Source organism: Spermophilus citellus, assembly GCF_964194105.1.
Source record: "Spermophilus citellus genome assembly, chromosome: 5".
NCBI lineage: Eukaryota > Metazoa > Chordata > Mammalia > Rodentia > Sciuridae > Spermophilus > Spermophilus citellus.
In genome coordinates, this window is record NC_138186.1 from 124714173 (window position 1) to 124732885 (window position 18713).

The 18713-nt window shown below is 39.4% G+C and overlaps 1 protein-coding gene across 1 annotated transcript in view; it reads right to left on the reverse strand.

Annotated features, from left to right (window-relative positions):
• The window catches only part of ROS1 (ROS proto-oncogene 1, receptor tyrosine kinase), a 107207-nt gene extending 88818 nt beyond the window's left edge, over positions 1-18389 (reverse strand). The window contains exons 1-7 of the mRNA XM_081296146.1: positions 18303-18389; positions 12174-12375; positions 11459-11535; positions 9916-10038; positions 9280-9464; positions 8421-8518; positions 481-977 (exon numbers count right to left, since the gene is read on the reverse strand). Coding sequence (XP_081152272.1) covers positions 481-977; positions 8421-8518; positions 9280-9464; positions 9916-10038; positions 11459-11535; positions 12174-12375; positions 18303-18315 — 1195 coding nt within the window. The 5' untranslated portion in view covers positions 18316-18389. The remainder of the gene's footprint in view (positions 1-480; positions 978-8420; positions 8519-9279; positions 9465-9915; positions 10039-11458; positions 11536-12173; positions 12376-18302) is intronic.
• Positions 18390-18713: the final 324 nt, after the last annotated feature.

Consider the following 18713-nt stretch of genomic DNA (forward strand, 5'->3'; position numbering starts at 1 on the left):
AGATATCATTAAAAGTCTCATTTTCTAGTTATAGAAACCAAGTCACAAAGTGGTTAAGTAATTGCCCAGAGTCATTCTGCTAGCAAGATCAGGATTTGAATCAGACTGGCTCAAGAGCTTTCCTGTTTACCCACATGCTACAAGTTCAAAGAGTTTCAGAGACTTGCTCAAATTTATGCAAGATCTCAACCCCAGTCTTCGATCCTCTTGGCTAGTAAATTCACTCTGACCAGGGTGTCAGAGTCTAGCTCCTAGTAGATGGTCAATAAATGGCCAAATTGTTCTGTTAGGATCCACCTGGGAATTATAGAGATCATCCTATTGGAAAAGTAATAAATGCAGAACAAATGTACAATCACCTTTTCTTAGCTAAGTAGCAGTGACTAACAATATGTGGGCTCTCAAAATTGAATCCCAAGCAATTCAAGCCTCCTCTCCTTCCAATAAGGCCAGTAGCCACCCAGTGGACAGTGTACTCACTGGCTCCTATGGCGAGGGCAGGAGGCTTCCATTGAACAAGGGCTTGGTGAGAGCCAAATAGCACGGAGATCTCCTGCGGACGGCCTGGTAGAGGGTGCGGCTGCACGGAAGAGCCAAAGATAACCAAGTTACCAAACCCAAATTCTTCTATATGACTTAGGTCACATCCCACAATGAACTCATTAAAAGAGAGTGTGTCCTGTTGGAAAATGGCCTTGCCATCAGTGACAAGGAAGTCATTGTTTTCACAAGCAAAGCTCTTCACATCATCAAAGGGGACCTGAGGTAGGACAAGATGGGAAGCCGAGCCATCCAGAAATGTTGACATGAAGACTTGGGCAGTGTCGTTGAAGTAAATGATTCTCTTGGACTGTGGCTTGACGGCAAAGTCTTTCAAGGTACTACTCGCCACGATGTGCACAGCTTTAGCATCCCTGCCAGGTGGCTCAGGGAGGTCAACTCTGTAAAGGCCATCTCTCAGGAGATAAAAGACATACCTGACATGGGAACAAAGAGGCTGGTGTGATTCAGTGCAAGGTGACAAGCAACCTCCTCAGCTAATTGCTTTAACCTTTTGTACAATCAGAATCATGTATCTCTGGAATCACTAAGTACAGAGCCCCAGAGGTACAAAAGGGTAAAGGTCATTTCTAACGATATGCTCTATTCATTTAAGTTTGCAAAATTTCAGCATTACTTGTAATACTTCATCTTTTAATTATTATAAGTGTTTTTTTAAGGTATCATGAAATTGAAGAACAGAAAAGATCCTTCAAAGGAGAGCATGTTATATAAAAATTACATGGATAAATATGTTATTTACTATAAAACATTTTCCTCCAAAATACACAAAATTTTTGTGTGAATTAAGTGTAATTATCAGTTAATTTTTTATACATTGTAAATGATAAATGGAAGAAAGCAAAACTTTAAAGAAAACACACAATTTGGAGACAAACGTCATGGTAGCAGGCAGGTCATCTTTCAATAATTAAAAAGAAAACACACCACCAAAATATTCCACTGATCATCAAATGTGTAAGTGAAATTTTAACTAAAATGTAAAATCACTGATTGGCACTAAATTGGCACTAAAATGTAAAATCACGAGAGGGGAAGATGGCGGCGAAGGGAGTGCATCACCCCTGTGCGCCGCGTCACTGTGCGGGAGAAAGACGAGGTGAAACAGCTGAAGGCTGTCTTGTTGGGAAATTCCAGCGAAATTAAGGTGCTCCAGAATCTAGTAGAGGGATTTCCATCGCTCGAGGTTCGGCTGTGGGGGCTCAGACGCGGGCGATTTCTCCTCACGGTGGATCGCCCCGCAGCTGGAGTCTGCAGCGCACGCTGGGAAGCGGCGAGGTGCCGGAGCAGGGGTGCAGCCATGCGGATTCTGGGGGCTCCTGCCAGCGGTGCAATGGCTGTGCTTAGTGCTGAGTTCTGGCTTTGAGACGGAGGAGAGAAGCGGTCCAGTTAGGTTCTCGACACCGGTCGGACCACGGAGGAGGACAGCGGGCGCCGTCTTGGAGAGCTGATGGAATCATCCCTGTTTTCTACTGATCTCAGCTCATTCAGCTATGGAACAGGTGATTTCAGGCTGGCATTTGCCTGCGTCTCGCAGACAGATCGCTCAGGCTCAGGACTACAGAACCTGTGGAGAATACTCCTTGGGGCTCGCTCCTAGCAAAGCGTGCACCGAGCTCTGAGCGGCCGGGCCCTGGCTCCCAGAGCTGCTTTGGCCTAGGGCTGGGGAACCTGCGGAGATCGCTTCTTGGAGCCTGCTCCTAGCGGAGCGTGCACCTGGCTCGGAGACGCTGGGTTCTGGCTCCCGGAGCGGCTTTGGCCCAGGGACGGGGACCCCGCGGTAACTACTTCTCAGTCCTGGTCCTGCTGGGTGCAGTGGGGGCCAGAGGGGCAGAGTGGAGCTGCCGCCTGCGCCCAGAACAGGCCAAGTGACCCGCCAGCGTGGTATCACGACACCCCAACTGCAGCTGGGGCCGAGGAGAGTAGCCGCCTACGCCTGGAACAGGACCAGTGACCCGACAGCGCGGTAGCCAAGTCACCCCATTTGGAGTAGGGGCTGTGTAGAACCGCCGTCTGAGCCTGCAATGTAGGCAGACCTGCGACCCACTGGCAGGACAGGCCCGGTAGCCTGCCAGCGTGGTGGACATGTAGCACCTTAGCCATGCTAATGAAGAGAAGAAGAGAGAGAACTCAAATTACTAGCATACGGGATGAAAAAGGCAATATCACAACAGACACTTCAGAAATATAGAAGATAATCAGAAATTATTTTGAATCCTTATACTCCAATAAAATAGAAGATAGTGAAGGCATAGATAAATTTCTTAAGTCATATGATCTGCCCAGATTGAGTCAGGAAGATATAGACAACCTAAACAGACCAATAACAATAGAGGAAATAGAAGAAACCATCAAAAGACTACCAACTAAGAAAAGCCCAGGACTGGATGGGTATACAGCAGAGTTTTACAAAACCTTTAAAGAAGAACTAACACCAATACTTTTCAAGCTATTTCAGGAAATAGAAAAAGAGGGAGAACTTCCAAAAACATTCTATGAGGCCAACATCACCTTGATACCTAAACCAGACAAAGACACTTCAAAGAAAGAAAACTACAGACCAATATCTCTAATGAACCTAGATGCAAAAATCCTCAATAAAATTCTGGCGAATTGGATTCAAAAACATATCAAAAAAATTATACACCATGATCAAGTAGGATTCATCCCTGGGATGCAAGGCTGGTTCAATATATGGAAATCAATAAATGTTATTCACCACATCAATAGACTTAAAAATAAGAACCATATGATCATCTCGATAGATGCAGAAAAAGCATTTGACAAAGTACAGCATCCCTTTATGTTCAAAACTCTAGAAAAATTAGGGATAACAGGATCATACCTCAACATTGTAAAAGCAATCTATGATAAGCCACAGGCCAGCATCATTCTGAATGGAGAAAAATTGAAGGCATTCCCTCTAAAATCTGGAACAAGACAGGGATGCCCTCTCTCACCACTTCTGTTCAACATAGTCCTCAAAACACTGGCCAGAGCAATTAGACAGACGAAAGAAATTAAAGGCATAAAAATAGGAAAAGAAGAACTTAAATTATCACTATTTGCAGATGACATGATTCTATACCTACCAGACCCAAAAGGGTCTACAAAGAAACTATTAGAGCTAATAAATGAATTCAGCAAAGTGGCAGGATATAAAATCAACACGCATAAATCAAATGCATTCCTGTATATCAGGGACAAATCCTCTGAAACGGAAATGAGAACAACTACTCCATTCACAATATCCCCCCAAAAAATAAAATACTTGGGAATCAACCTAACAAAAGAAGTGAAAGACTTATACAATGAAAACTACAGAACCCTAAAGAGAGATATAGAAGAAGACCTTAGAAGATGGAAAAACATACCCTGTTCATGGATAGGCAGAACTAACATCATCAAAATGGCGATATTACCAAAAGTTCTCTATAAGTTCAATGCTATGCCAATCAAAATCCCAACAGCATTTCTTGTAGAAATAGATAAAACAACCATGAAATTTATATGGAATAATAAAAGACCCAGAATAGCAAAAACAATGCTAAGCAGGAAGTGTGAATCAGGCGGTATAGCGATACCAGACTTCAAACTATACTACAGAGCAATAGTAACAAAAACAGCATGGTATTGGTACCAAAACAGGCGGGTGGACCAATGGTACAGAATAGAGGACACAGTAACCAATCCACAAAACTACAACTATCTTATATTTGATAAAGGGGCTAAAAGCAAGCAATGGAGGAAGGATAGCATCTTCAACAAATGGTGCTGGGAAAATTGGAAATCCATTTGCATCAAAATGAAACTGAATCCCTTTCTCTCGCCATGCACAAAAGTTAACTCAAAATGGATCAAGGAGCTTGATATTAAATCAGAGACACGGCGTCTGATTGAAGAAAAAGTTGGCTGTGATCTACATACTGTGGGGTCTGGCTCCAAATTCCTCAATAGGACACCCATAGCGCAAGAGTTAACAACTAGAATCAACAAACAGGACTTACTCAAACTAAAAAGTTTTTTCTCAGCAAAAGAAACAATAAGAGAGATAAACAGGGAGCCTACATCCTGGGAACAAATCTTTACTCCACACACTTCAGATAGAGCCCTAATATCCAGAGTATACAAAGAACTCAAAAAATTAGACAATAAGATAACAAATAACCCAATCAACAAATGGGCCAAGGACCTGAACAGACACTTCTCAGAGGAGGACATACAATCAATCAATAAGTACATGAAAAAATGCTCACCATCGCTAGCAGTCAGAGAAATGCAAATCAAAACCACCCTAAGATACCATCTCACTGCAGTAAGATTGGCAGCCATTATGAAGTCCAACAACAACAAGTGCTGGAGAGGATGCGGGGAAAAGGGTACACTTGTTCATTGTTGGTGGGACTGCAAATTGGTGCAGCCAATTTGGAAAGCAGTATGGAGATTTCTTGGAAAGCTGGGAATGGAACCACCATTTGACCCAGCTATTCCCCTTCTCGGTCTATTCCCTAAAGACCTAATAAGAGCATGCTACAGGGACACTGCTACATCGATGTTCATAGCAGCACAATTCACGATAGCAAGATTGTGGAACCAACCTAGATGCCCTTCAATAGATGAATGGATTAAAAAATGTGGCATTTATACACAATGGAGTATTACTCTGCATTAAAAAATGACAAAATCATAGAATTTGGAGGGAAATGGATGGCATTAGAGCAGATTATGCTAAGTGAAGCTAGCCAATCCTTAAAAAACAAATGCCAAATGACTTCTTTGATATAAGGGGAGTAATCAAGGACAGGGTAGGGACAAAGAGCTTGAGAAGAAGATCAACATTAAACAGGGATGAGAGGTGGGAGGGAAAGGGAGAGAGAAGGGAAATTGCATGGAAATGGAAGGTGATCCTCAGGGTTATACAAAATTACATATAAGAGGAAATGAGGGGTAAGAGAAGAATAATACAAGTGGAAGAAATGATTTACAGTAGAGGGGTAGAGAGAGAAGAGGGGAGGGGAGGGGAGAGGAGGGGGGATAGTAGAGAATAGGATAGACAGCAGAATACATCAGACACTAGAATAGCAATATGTAAATCAATGGAAGTGTAAATGATGTAATACAGCAATCTGTATACGGGGTAAAAATGGGAGTTCATAACCCACTTGAATCAAACTGTGAAATATGATATATTAAGAACTATGTAATGTTTTGAACGACCAACAATTAAAAAATAAATAAAATAAATAAAAAATAAAATGTAAAATCACTAAATAACTTATTTAGAATTTGTGACCATGAAGACAGAGGCTAATGAAAGTGCACTTGTGCTTGGTAAATTCTTATCACAGCCCCGGCAGTGGCAGCATTCCCACCTCCATCACAACTGTCAAGACCATTTTCCTTGTCATTGCTCAGTTCACTCTTATTCCCCTGTTCCTATTCTTTATTGATATGATAGAGTAACACCCTGAGATATAAACTGCCTTTTGAGATCATTCTTTTTCTCAGGGGAAGCTTCATAGCAGGCCAAATGCATGGCTCTTAACTTTCTGCTTTTTTTCCCAAAAAAAAAAAATTTTAGAGGAATTCCAGAGTAGGTAAGAGGAAAGATTTGTGGAATAAAGACAAAACAATTCCACTGGGAACAGTGGTGCACACCTATAATCCCAGCTCCTAGCGTCTCTGGAGGCTGAGGCTAGAGGATCACAAATTCAAAGCCAGCCTCTGCAACAGTGAGACACTATGCAACTCAGTGAGACCCTGAATAAATAAAATACAAAATAGGGCTGGGGATGTGGCTCAGTGGTTGAGTGTCCTGAGTTCAATCCCTGAATACTTGCCCCCCCAAATGAACAATTCCTGTATTGAAGCAGGAAAGAGTGTGGATCTTGAACTCTGATCACAACTTCAGAAGGAAAAGAGAAGGAAGGAAGGAGAAGAGCTGGGGAGTGGGAGAAATAGGACAGAGGTAGGAGGAGAAAAAGCAGAGGCAGGAGGCAAAGGGAACCAGGGAGGGGAGATGGGCAAAGGTTTATAACAAGTGCATACTCAACTAGGGAATAATTCAATGGTACAGAAATAACAGCATAAAAAATATTGTTAATACCAGGAGAGAAAACTGCTTCATATATCAGGTGTCCTATAGAAGATTCAATACAAATTATGGCTAAAAGTTACATGCTGATTTTTACAGAAATTCTCTCATATGGTATAAAGAGATGAGAAGAAAAGGCCCCAAATTGGTTCCATCACAAAATAACTGTGTGACCTTGGACAATTACTAAATCAACTTGTACTTCACTTCCTTTATTTCATAAAAGTACCTACCTCATAGGGTTGAACAAGGATAAACAGAATTATTGGAAGTAATATACTTAGAAACACAAGTATAAACAAATTTGTATAAATTGTAGTTATCATGATCATTTATAGTCACATTTCAAAATCTAAGCATAAATCAATTCTATCCTAATTGGAAAAAAGAGCTACCAATATATATTGCATTTAAGAATTGACTTGTTGAAGTTCATTATCCTCAGAATGAAACATTTTGTGTAACTGCCAACAATGTTAGATTTCATAGGTTTTTAAACTTTTACAAATGAGAAAAATAAGATCTAGAGAGTTCAAAGAACTTGCCCTATATCACAGTGTTTTTTAAAATACTCTTTAAAATTCAGTGATTCATTCAAACCTAAAATAAAAAATGAATCTTTAATAAATCTTAAGAGAATATGAATAGAAAAGTTTGATGTTAAAGCAATAATAATCAATCCTTTTTTTATTGTGGTGCTGGGGGATTGAACCCAGGGCCTTGTGATTGCAAGGCAAGCACTCTGCCAACTGAGCTATATTCCCAGCCCAAATAAAATTTTAGTTTGTGTAAAATATATGTTATGGGCTATATTTTTTTTTCATTCAAAATGAAAACAATTTTATTCCCACAGAAAAAGTAATGTTTAATCATATCCACATTTACCTGTCTTATTAGTTACTAATCTGGTTATCTGGATATACTTAAGAAAAAATAACCCCAAAATAACAATCTGTGTTTTCATTTTTCACACTTGTGTTCATTTGGAGTTCACAAAATACATTCACAGTGAATACAATGAGATACTGAGTCCCATCATAGACAAATTGTTATGGTTTGGATGTGAGATATTCCCAAAAATCTCACGTGTGAGACAATGCAAGAAAGTTTAGAGGATGGTGTTACAAGAGTCTTAACCCGATCAGTGAATTAATCCCCTAATAGGGATTAACTGAGTGGTAATTGGCTGGAGAGGTGGGAATTGGGAAGTGGTTTGGGGGTATCTGTAACTGCCAAGTGAAGACCTCCCTCTCTGCTTCCTGATCATCATGTGAGCTGGTTCCCTCTGTTACACTTCTCAGCCATGATGTTCAGCTTCACCTTGAGCCCCGAGGAATGGAGCCTACTGTCTATGGATTGAGACCTCTGAAACTGTGAGGCCCCAAATAAAACTTTCCTCCTCTAAAATTGTTCTGTGTTCTGATCAGATCTTTTAGTCACAGCATCAGCAAAAAAAAAAAAAAAAAAAAAAAAAACTGACTAAAACAGAAATCAAGAATTACAACCCAGGACTCTGAGCCCTAGACCAAAGGTCTTTACATATACCCATATTTCAGAAGTAGAAGAGGAGTCAATAAAGTTTGAAAGAAATGTTCTCCTGGATCTATAAATGAAAAATCCACCTGGAAATGTAATCAAATTTATCTAAAATAAGATGTGTAGACTGGCTCACCCAGTGCCATAGAGCAGTATTCCATTACCAAGTAAGATCCATGAAGATTTTTGCCAATGGATAAAAAATCATATTTATAAGACTAAACCTTACCCATTGTAGGAGTCAGCCACAATTTTTTGAGGTGCAATAATAGATGGTGGAGTAATTTCCTCAAAGTTTGAGCAGTTTTCTAAATCACAGACACATACCTATAGAACCAAAAATATATCAGTAGGATTAATGTCTGTCTGTGCTCAATCTGGCCAACAAGTATTTTCTGAGTCCCTGTTCTATGCTTGGAATTGTGCTACTCACTAAACACTTTACAAAATAAAAGAAGCCCTTAAAATCCAGTTCTATATCCTATATCCTAATGAGTTCATATTCTATTGGTAACAGTGAAATACAAGTACCTATTTTCCAGGCTTGTGAGACACCAAACTATTTTTAAGGTGTAAACCATATCCAAGCTTATGTGCTTCCAGGCATAGTGATATTCTTGGCTTGTTGTGACAAGCCTGTACCTTCCAAAGAAATATAACTTGAAACACATAAAGATTATATCTTCTCTAATGCTTTAGTACTACTTATTTTCAGAGGCCTACTACAGTTGCCCTGGGTTATAATATAATTAAAAATGCCTCCAACTGACTTTGATCCTGATGGATAGTTTTATCTAATGATAATTACCAGTACTGCCACTATCTTATCATGGATAAATTATCATTAGTATTTACTCACAACTCTGGAAAATCATAAATTAAAATGTTCTATTAGTATGGCATGACTAGTACTAGGTAAAGGCTAGATACTCTTGCAGACCAGATTTAGGATTGATTGCTACTTTAATGTCCTAAGTAAGTACCAAATGAGTATGTATTGGATGAGGGAATTGTGTTTACTTTTAAATATACTAAGATATGAGTATCAGTATATATCTACGTTATTCACTTTAAATTCTGAGACTTACCAGTCCATCCATGATGAAATATATTCTCTGGTAGAGCCAGTCTATAGAGATGGAAGAAATTAATCCTGAACCTCTATAAAAAATTCTCAGGTCAGACACATCAGACATGTTGGCAGCTTCCTTCACCCAAATGAGAGCTCCTTCAGAGAAATAAACAACTTGCTGGTGGACATTAACTGATATTCCTAAAAGAGCCACACAAATACATGCACATTATTACATAACAACCAGGACAAAAAAAAAAGAGTTTACATGATATTTATTTCTTTAATGTTTAATAAAGTAATCAGATTCTATTTTAGAAGAAAATGTTATTGTAAATTATTCTTATGTGTATAGAATAGATTATAAGACCTTAGAAGAGTATATACTAAAAAAAATTAAAAATGGGTTTTTTTTGTTTTATTTTATTTTTTTGTATTTTGTTTTTTATTATGTTTGCTTGTGGTGTTGTTTTTGGTTTGGGTACTGGAGAAAGAAGCCTGGGCTCCTTCATGCCAAGCACATGTTCTATCACTGAGTGCTCCTCCAGACCCAAAAATATATTTTTAATATTCCTCCATTCTAGAAGCATTTCCTCTAGAAATTTCAAGTATTTATTTTCACCTTAAGGAAACATTTCTTTCTGATACTGACCTGTAATATTATGGTGTATAGCATCTGACCAAAGGCAATGTGCTTCATCTACTAAGTGCTTTAAAGATCTCTTTCTTAGAGAAGTTTTTCTGGATAAAAAGAGCCACTGTTCCTCTTCTTGAACTGAAAAGCAATATAATTTTTAGGTAAACAGACCAAATAAATGCACACTAATATATATATATATATCAACACTACCATTCAAAGCAAAGGGAAATCATGCTTAAAAGAGCCCAAATATTCTCTGAAGGCACTGGGGCATTTCATCTATGGTATAATCCACGTTATTCCATGGTTAGAGGTAAGAAGCACTGTGGCAGCCAAGCAGGTCTTGTGTGTGTGCGCCCTTAAATACTCCCAAAATTATATCATATGAGGTATTACCATTCCCAACATCCTTGCCCCAATAGGAGCTCCACTCACTGTCCCTAGACAGGAGCATTGGTTGGCAGAAGTAGTCCATTCACAGCCAAAACAGGTTGGTGCATAACACACACACACACACACACACACATAGACAGACATTGGTTGTATCTATGTTGTCTTCAATATCCCTCCCTTTGAGGCAAGAGAGACCAACGCAGGGTCCATGGCTGATGAACACTTTTAGGCCAATTAATGATGTATTGCAATAATCACATAACAACCTTAACACAGATCTATATTTAACATGCCCTTTGGACATGCTTCTTGCATAACAAAAATACCTCTCCTTTCCTAGAGTCTAGGAACAGCCAAAAAAAAACTAAAGACTGGTGATAGATGACATTCAATACCCTCTGGCATAGGCATGTGCAGATGAGGGTAAGGGGCGGTCAAGTCAACAAATGGAGTTCTGGTGAAAACAGCAGACTCCTAGAATTATAAGTCCTAGACTGTTGTTCCAAACCCTTTTACTAATACTGGCCCCAAATGTCTAATGCCTCTTAGAAAGCATTTTCATTTATTATTTTGCTCATATAGGCATAATACAGTAAGAATTTAACCACTCAGGGCCATGGTTAAAATATTAAAGCCAAAAAGCTATCCTTTTATTTTGTTGCTGCCAAACAATAGAAAAGATGATTTGGTAGATTAAATATTCAAAATGGCAAAATATAAATTATCAAATTCCAGATATAATTAAAAACTTATGGAGACTGCAGAAATAAGATGTCTGATAGGACTCCAATAACAGCACATAATGTAGGGAGTAAGGAAATAAGGCTATATGCATCATTTAGGTGTGTTTAAAAATAAATCACAATCCTTGTGATTTCAATTGAAACTAAGCATTTGAGACTTTTTTTATTCTTAAAATTTTAAATTCTGTTTTTTAAGTTCTTAACTTCTAACATGAAAACTTCCAATTTAACCACTTAATTCTATTTGTCAAGTACTTAACCACTTAAAATCAAAAGTTTAAAGTACCCAAAATTGACATACATTTGGGCAGAAGAGGAGGCATCTTGAGGTCTACCAGATGACTCAATACCACTGAATTCTGAACCTACCTTTGTCACCTTTCACTTCTATGTAACAAAAGCACGACCCTGGGCCATACCTGCTAGGGATGATGTGGTAATACTAGATTCTGCTTCTGGCCCTTCACCAACTTCATTTACTGCTGCAATAGAAAACCTATTCCAAAAACAATTTGGAGAGATGTGTTTCACATGGCATGGTGTGAACATGAGATAAAAATAGAAGAAGCAATAACATTTCTATTTAAAGGACTGTGTGGCAATGCATATATCTAGTTACTTAGTGTCACTGCTCAGCACTAAAATGACCATCAATCACATCCTTGTTTGCATTTCCCACAGAAGAGTTCAGGGTCATTGAGGTCAAAGCTGAACTCTACTATCTGCATAACCCCCATTCTTCCTCTAATTTAAAGATCCCTTAGTAAATGCCACAGAAGCTAACAATGACAAAATAATCCCCAATGGTAAATAAAAATACAATTACCAGAATTTTTCCTCCTTACTTTGTTCATGTTGGATCTAATGAAGAAATGTCATTTGTGGTATTTATGATGTTTTTATTAGCTTAAACTTATATGGATCCTCTGAATAAAATAGAAGCACTTGAAAATATTTTTGCTGAGGATTATGTGATCATATAAGCATAGAAGTTCCAAGACTGGAACCCAACAGCATGGAATCAGTGACACTTCTCAAAATATATTTAAACTATGTTAGTTATTTTAAAAAAATAATTATGCTTGCAGCCATGTTGCCTACATTTTCCCTTGCATCAGTCCACTGAAATCGTACCTGTAGGTGGTATTTGGTAAAGTAGAGTAAAACTGGAAACTGGTTCTCTGTGTTCCTGAATCTAGTTTTTGGTTTTTGCTGATCAACCTTAAGTTATAACCCAAAATAGGTCCACCTGGGAATTGGGGTGGAGCCCAGCTGACTTCCACAGTATCCGGACTTGAACTTTCAATATTCTTAATGAATGGAGCAGTTTCAGGAACTAGAAGAAATAATGACATAATGAAAAATGGAAATGTACAGGATTTATGATCTTAAAATAGTACAGGAAAAAAAAATCTCAGTTTTTGAAAAGTTAACAGAATTTTTTTTTATGGTACTGAAGGCAGAACCCAGGAGCTCTCTACCAATGTGGTACAAGCCCTTTTTACTCTTTCTTCTAAAATAGTGTCTCACTGAATCACCCCGGCTGGCCTTGAACTTGCAATCCTCCCACTTCAGCCTCCTGAGTCACTGGAATTACAGGCATGCACCAGAAGGCCCAGCCAGAAATAAAATATTTTGGCAAATACTCAAAATATGTGATAGAATATGGTAAGAAACCATGATCTGCAACTCTGGATCACTAAATCACACCAATTAAATATTAATGTTTACCAAAAGACTCCTTCAAATGTTATTTTCTTCACTTCTAATGTATGACATAAAATTAAATTTTAAAGTATACAAATAGAATAAATATTCTAGCAAAAGGGTTGTCAAAACTCTCTAGAGACCTAAATGTATTGAATCCAGGATGGAACCAAGTTAAGAAGGAGAAGAGAACCTGAACAAACTAGAGTCAATGATTAACGTGAATTGAAAAAAAAAAAAAAAGGGTCCTGGGATCTTTCACTCCTGTTGCTGTAGTCACACTGGTTTCAACTGAAGATGTGGATTCAGATAGGCCAGAATTGGACCAGTCTACTTCACTCTTGTGGCCATCAGCTCTGGTGATCCAGACAATACCTTCCTTATCCCCTCAAAGTCCCTGAGAAACCAGGTGACTTGGCCACACAGTGCCCCCACCCTTGCCAAGAATAAAAGCATGAATTAGATGATTAAACATTCATTCACAAATATCTTCATAACACTCTGTGACTCTATGTATTCATTCACATTTGTGAACAGGAAAGAAGGAATCATCTCCCACTGAATTAGAATCAAACTGTCAAAAAGAAACCCATTAGGGTCATTATGCCCAGATATGATCTGCTCCACTTCAGGCAAGTTAAATGCCACCAACATGGCATGATGTGTAATAGTTCAAATGCCTCCACAACAAATCCCCCAAGAAAGGGTGGCATTCCTTGTCTAACCACCATCCTCTTAGTTAAGGAATTGTCTCCTAAAAGGCCCCAGTTAAAGGCAAACACAATCTAAAAATCACACAATTCTCATAGCTGTAAGAGAATAGGACTAGAAGACAATGAACTCAGAACAGATAAGTTTCTAAGTTTTGATATGGCTAGAAAAGTGAGGGAGAATCTTAAACATGAGATGCTCTGCATGGAAAAGATCCACACCAGGTGTAGAAGACTTGGAGGGAACATGGGTTATCATTTCCAAAAGAAAGTCCGAGAAATGGAAAGCGAAATTGGTCTTCTTCATTACTTTAGCTTGACCAGCCATGAGTCCTGAATCATGGTAACTCTCCAACTCTAGAAAATGTTTCAGCAATGTTGGAGTACATGAGGCATTGAGTGGAGCAGGGAAGAATCCACGTATTACATTCTGATCTGAAACTTTACAAACATGGCCCTAGACCAATGTCTAATGTTCTAAGCAGAGATGGTCAGAGAATAATCAGCACAGCAGCCACACAAACCCTGAGACTTAATAGGCAAGAACAGGGCTCTCATCAGGGAAGGCAGGGATGCCCCAACCAATTTCATCAGCTGCCCAGCTCTGCTGAAATCCAAGACCAAGCTCCACTTGAGGCTCTCTGGACACAGTCATATCTCTGGGACTGAGAGGCAGGGTGCCCATGCATCCTGAAACAAGTCTTCCTGAGCTGCCTCAGCTAACTCTAATGTATCAAACAAGTCTCCCTGAGTGTGTGCCCTAGCGTCGCTCACTGCAGGGCTTCAAGGCTGGAATCCCTTCCCTGATAGAGAAGTCAGATCTTCAAAAAAAGAAATCAAAAAATACACCCATATACATACAGTTTCTTTAAACTTGTCTTTGATGAAATGTTAAAAATATTAGAATAGCCTCCCAGTTGATCTAACTTTCCAATCCCCCTTATCCCCTCAATTCATTCTATGTAGTTGCCAAAATTCTTTTTTTAAAGACCATATAAAGCAATTACTCCTCTGCTTTAAAGCCTTCCATAACCCCCAACTGCTTTCTAAATAAAGCTTTCCATTCAATGTTTTTGGAATCTGGACTTAGTCTCTTTCCCACTGCTATTCTGTTTCTCTTCCTGTATCCTATGGTTCAAGCAGATGGAATACTCACTTTTCCCCCTGATGCTTTAGAATTCAATCTCTATAACTCTACTCATATAGTCAGCTGGGTCTCACCTAATGTTCAACTCAACAAATGAAAACCTCTTCCAGAAAAATTTCTTTGATATTTTGTTCTAGAAATATCTCCCTCCTCTGAACTTCCACAGGAATTTGTCAGTGCTTCTGATTAAAATTATTTTTATTGAATTATTTTATTTCAGGGTCATTTAAGCATGTGCTTGATCTCCCCTGTAAGAGAGTAAGCTACTTAAAGACAGAATCAGATCTATGCACATATAGATACCCCATAAATATATTTTAAATGTGACAACAGCAGCATTTATTTAGAACTAGTTGGGGCTGGGGTTGTGGCTCAGCGGTAGAGTGCTTGCCTTGCATGTGTGAGGCACTGGGTTCCACCCTCAGCAACACATAAATAAATAAATAAAGGTATTGTGTTATGTACAACTAAAAAAAAGAAATTAAAAAAAAAAAAAGAAAAAAAAAGAACTATTGTTGCTTTAAGAACATAGGAGCATTCCAAAGAGAACAGTTTAGTTAAACTACATTTTGACAGAGCAATATTCTAAACAAAGTTGGGAAAAATAGTGAAGCTGTAATCAGGCAGAAAAGATAAGTTTGGTTACTTTCCAGAGATAATGAAACTGTGTCATTAATAACCCTCATTTCTGAAACACTTCATCACTTAGCTATGAGACCATGAGCTCCAGAGTTTCTTCCTCCTTACTGGCTTTGGTCTTCCTCTTCTTGACTTTATTGCCAAATATTGGGATGCTCCAGGATTAACAATTGGCCCTCTCCTCTTTTCAACATATATTTATTCTTAGCCTATAACCTCCAGGCCCGTGGTTTGAAATCACATCTATATGTACATGAAGGATACATTGGTATTTTGGATATCTCTAACCTACCCCTGAGTTCCAAGTTCATACATTTAATTGCATCTTTGGCAACTCCATTTGAATGTCTGGTAGGCGTCTCAAATTTTACTTGGTCAGAACAGGCATTTGATTTTCCCTAGAAAAGCTGCCCCTGCACCAGTCTTCCCTCCATCTAAGCCACATGGCTCTCAGGCTGCTAAGCATGCATCCGGCCTTCTGATCCAAGCTAGGAAGCGGCCCCAGAGTCATGAAGCAGCAGAGTGGCAACCTTGGTGGGTTGGAACACAGGCAGCAAGCACCACTTGTGCTCATGTGGAACCTGCCAGGCAGGTATGGTGATCCTGAGGCACTGGGAGCCAAGGTACACTGACTTGTCACCCTTCGGTGACTAGGCCTGGGCATGGTACCTCTCCTGGAGAAGCCCACTCCTTGCACCTCTATAGCCAGGGCCTGCAAACAGATCATCAGGACCTCAACCTCCCCCTTCCTGAGTATAAAAAATGGAAGTGGGGCAGACCTGAATGAAAGTTGGGATTCAAGAATTGACCCATAGCATTAATAATTTTCCAAAAAAAACAAAAACAAAAACAAAACAAAAAAAATAATTTTCCAAACCCGAATTAGCTTAAGTTGGGACCAAAAGCAGTGACTCAGGTGCTATATAAACCCCTAGACTAGCACACTCAAGGGGAAAAAAACTGCTCTTGAGTTCTCTTCCTGTTTCTATTCTTCAACAAATCCTACTCTTACACTAACTCATCCTGGTCTGTGGATTTCATTCTTGGAATTCACAACACAACAACCCTGAAAGAAGGATTTGATGATGAGCTCCTGGGGTCTGCTGCAACCCTGGAGAGAATAGCCCACCATTAAGAGCTGCAACACTTCTCAGCCACAGAGGCCTGCACCTTTCTCAGACCCCACCTTGGAGCAGAAGAGAGAAACTCTAGTCTCACCTGCTGGGAGAAGCAGGGAATTAAGTTACATCTCAAAACTTCATCAGTAGTTTCAAAGTTTCATCAGTAAATGGCAACACCCAGGTGTTCAGAAAAACTCTAAGTTATGGAGATTGATCCTCCATCCTCCTCGCCAAATCCATTCTTCAACTCCATCAGCTCTATCTTCAAAATATATGGCAAATTTTTCCACCACCTCCATCATGACCACCCTAGTCAGAGCCACCATCATGATTTGCTTGGACTGTTCCGTCCTTCCCTTGGCCTATCTCCACCCACCAGTCTCCATGCAACTGCCAGAATGAAAATTTTAAAACTCGAATCAATCCTAATCCCCTAGTTTAACACTCTCCAAAGACTTGCTGGCACACTTAGAATAAAAGCTACATTCTTTATGACAGACTATGCGGCCCCATGTGACCAGGCCTCTGAATACCCTGTTGTATCTCATCTCCTTCTCTCCATCTTACCCACTGCCTTCCAGCCTCATCAGTCATTCCTCAAATAAACTCAGCTCATTGCCAACACTGCTCCTTAGTCCTTGCTCTTCCTTCTTCCTGGGAAACTCGTTCCTGGGTATCTGCATAGCTTCTTGCCTCTTGTTATTTAAAGCCCTGAATAAATGTCATTCCCAGAGAGGCCTTCCCTGACTAGCTTTTCATCCAAACTAGGTCTCCTCCTCAGACATTCTTTATCAATTATCCTATATTATTTTTCTTTTTAGTCCTTATTCCTATGCAAAATTATACTGTATTGGTTATTGAGATATTTCCTTATTCCTCCTGCCATACCTATTTGAATCTTGTGTAAATATTCCTGTCTCTTACCCACACTAGTTCTCCTTACAGAGAAACACGAGTTCCTACTCATTGGTAACAGCCATTGCACCATAATTTTCTGTCAGGTAGAGGTAATAATTCAGAGATTTTTTTTTTTCTTTTTGGTACCAGGGATTGAACTCAGGGGCACTCCACCACTGAGCCACATCTCCAGCCCTATTTTGTATTTATTTAGAGACAGGGTCTCACTGAGTTGCTTAGTGCCTCACTTTTGCTGAAGCTGGCTTTGAACCTGTGATCCTCCTGCGTCAGCCTCCTGAGCTGCTGGGATTACAGGCATGCACCACTACACACAGCAAGTTCAGAGATCTTGAAAAAATATTTTGGTTTCTTTATCCTTTCCTGTCTAACAAAATCAACAAGAGGCAGCAATTAGTCAGCTTTGCACAGTCAGACTTTCCCTTCTAAAGTCTAAGCTGGGTCTAAGCAGGTTGTTAGCAATTCATCCCACTTTTTTTTATGCTAAGCTACATCATCCAACTTAGACTTTATCAAAAATAATGATGATATTCCTGCACCCACCCACAGACATATATGCATTATCTTTCATTAGTTCAGAAATCAGGAAGAAGGATGCTACTTATTGAATTCTCTCACAAAGTCAGTAAATACGTTTGCTTAATTACTTCTCTGCCTTCTCCAGTAGCTGGATTGTAAATCCTTCAAGTATTTGGACTTCAGCTTCTTTGGTTCCTAGAACAATAGCTGATATGTAATAGGTGTTTGAAGAAAATGTGTAGAATGAATGAAAAGAATACCTGATCTTCCTCTGATGACATTAAAATTATAGTACCCAAATGACCAACTTCTGAGGGGAAAAAAAACAAGCAAGGAGCTTAATCTTTGCACAGATATAATTGCTACATAGCCCCCCAAAATACTATAACCTAAGTAACAGAAAGACTAAAAAATATCTCAAGACATGAATATAAAACCAAACACTTCTTAACACCCCATGGGCCACTGTAACAGCCACCTACCAGGTCTACCTGCTTCTACCTACCCCAACTGTCCATTCTCCATACTGCCTTTCAAAATGTAAGAGAGGTCACCTCAGATCATATCACTCCTCTGTTCAAAAACCAACAGCAATCTCCTTCCACAGTCTTTACAAAGGTCTCTGAAGCTGACTGATATTTTACCCCTCCAACTCTGTGACCTTATCTGTTATTCCTGCACCTTCTTCACTTTCATCCAGCCATGCTGGGTGCTTGGCTGTCCTTTGAAATAGCCAGGGATGCCCTTGTCCTAAAGCTTCTGTATGGCCATTTTCTGCCTGGATTGCTGTGTATCTAACATGTCTTCTTGACTGACTTCCTGGACTCCTTTGTTCAAATTTAACCCTCCCACCCCCAACTCAATGAGCCTTCTTCTTACCACCTTATTTAATACTGGAACAGCCTCCCCTCTCCCA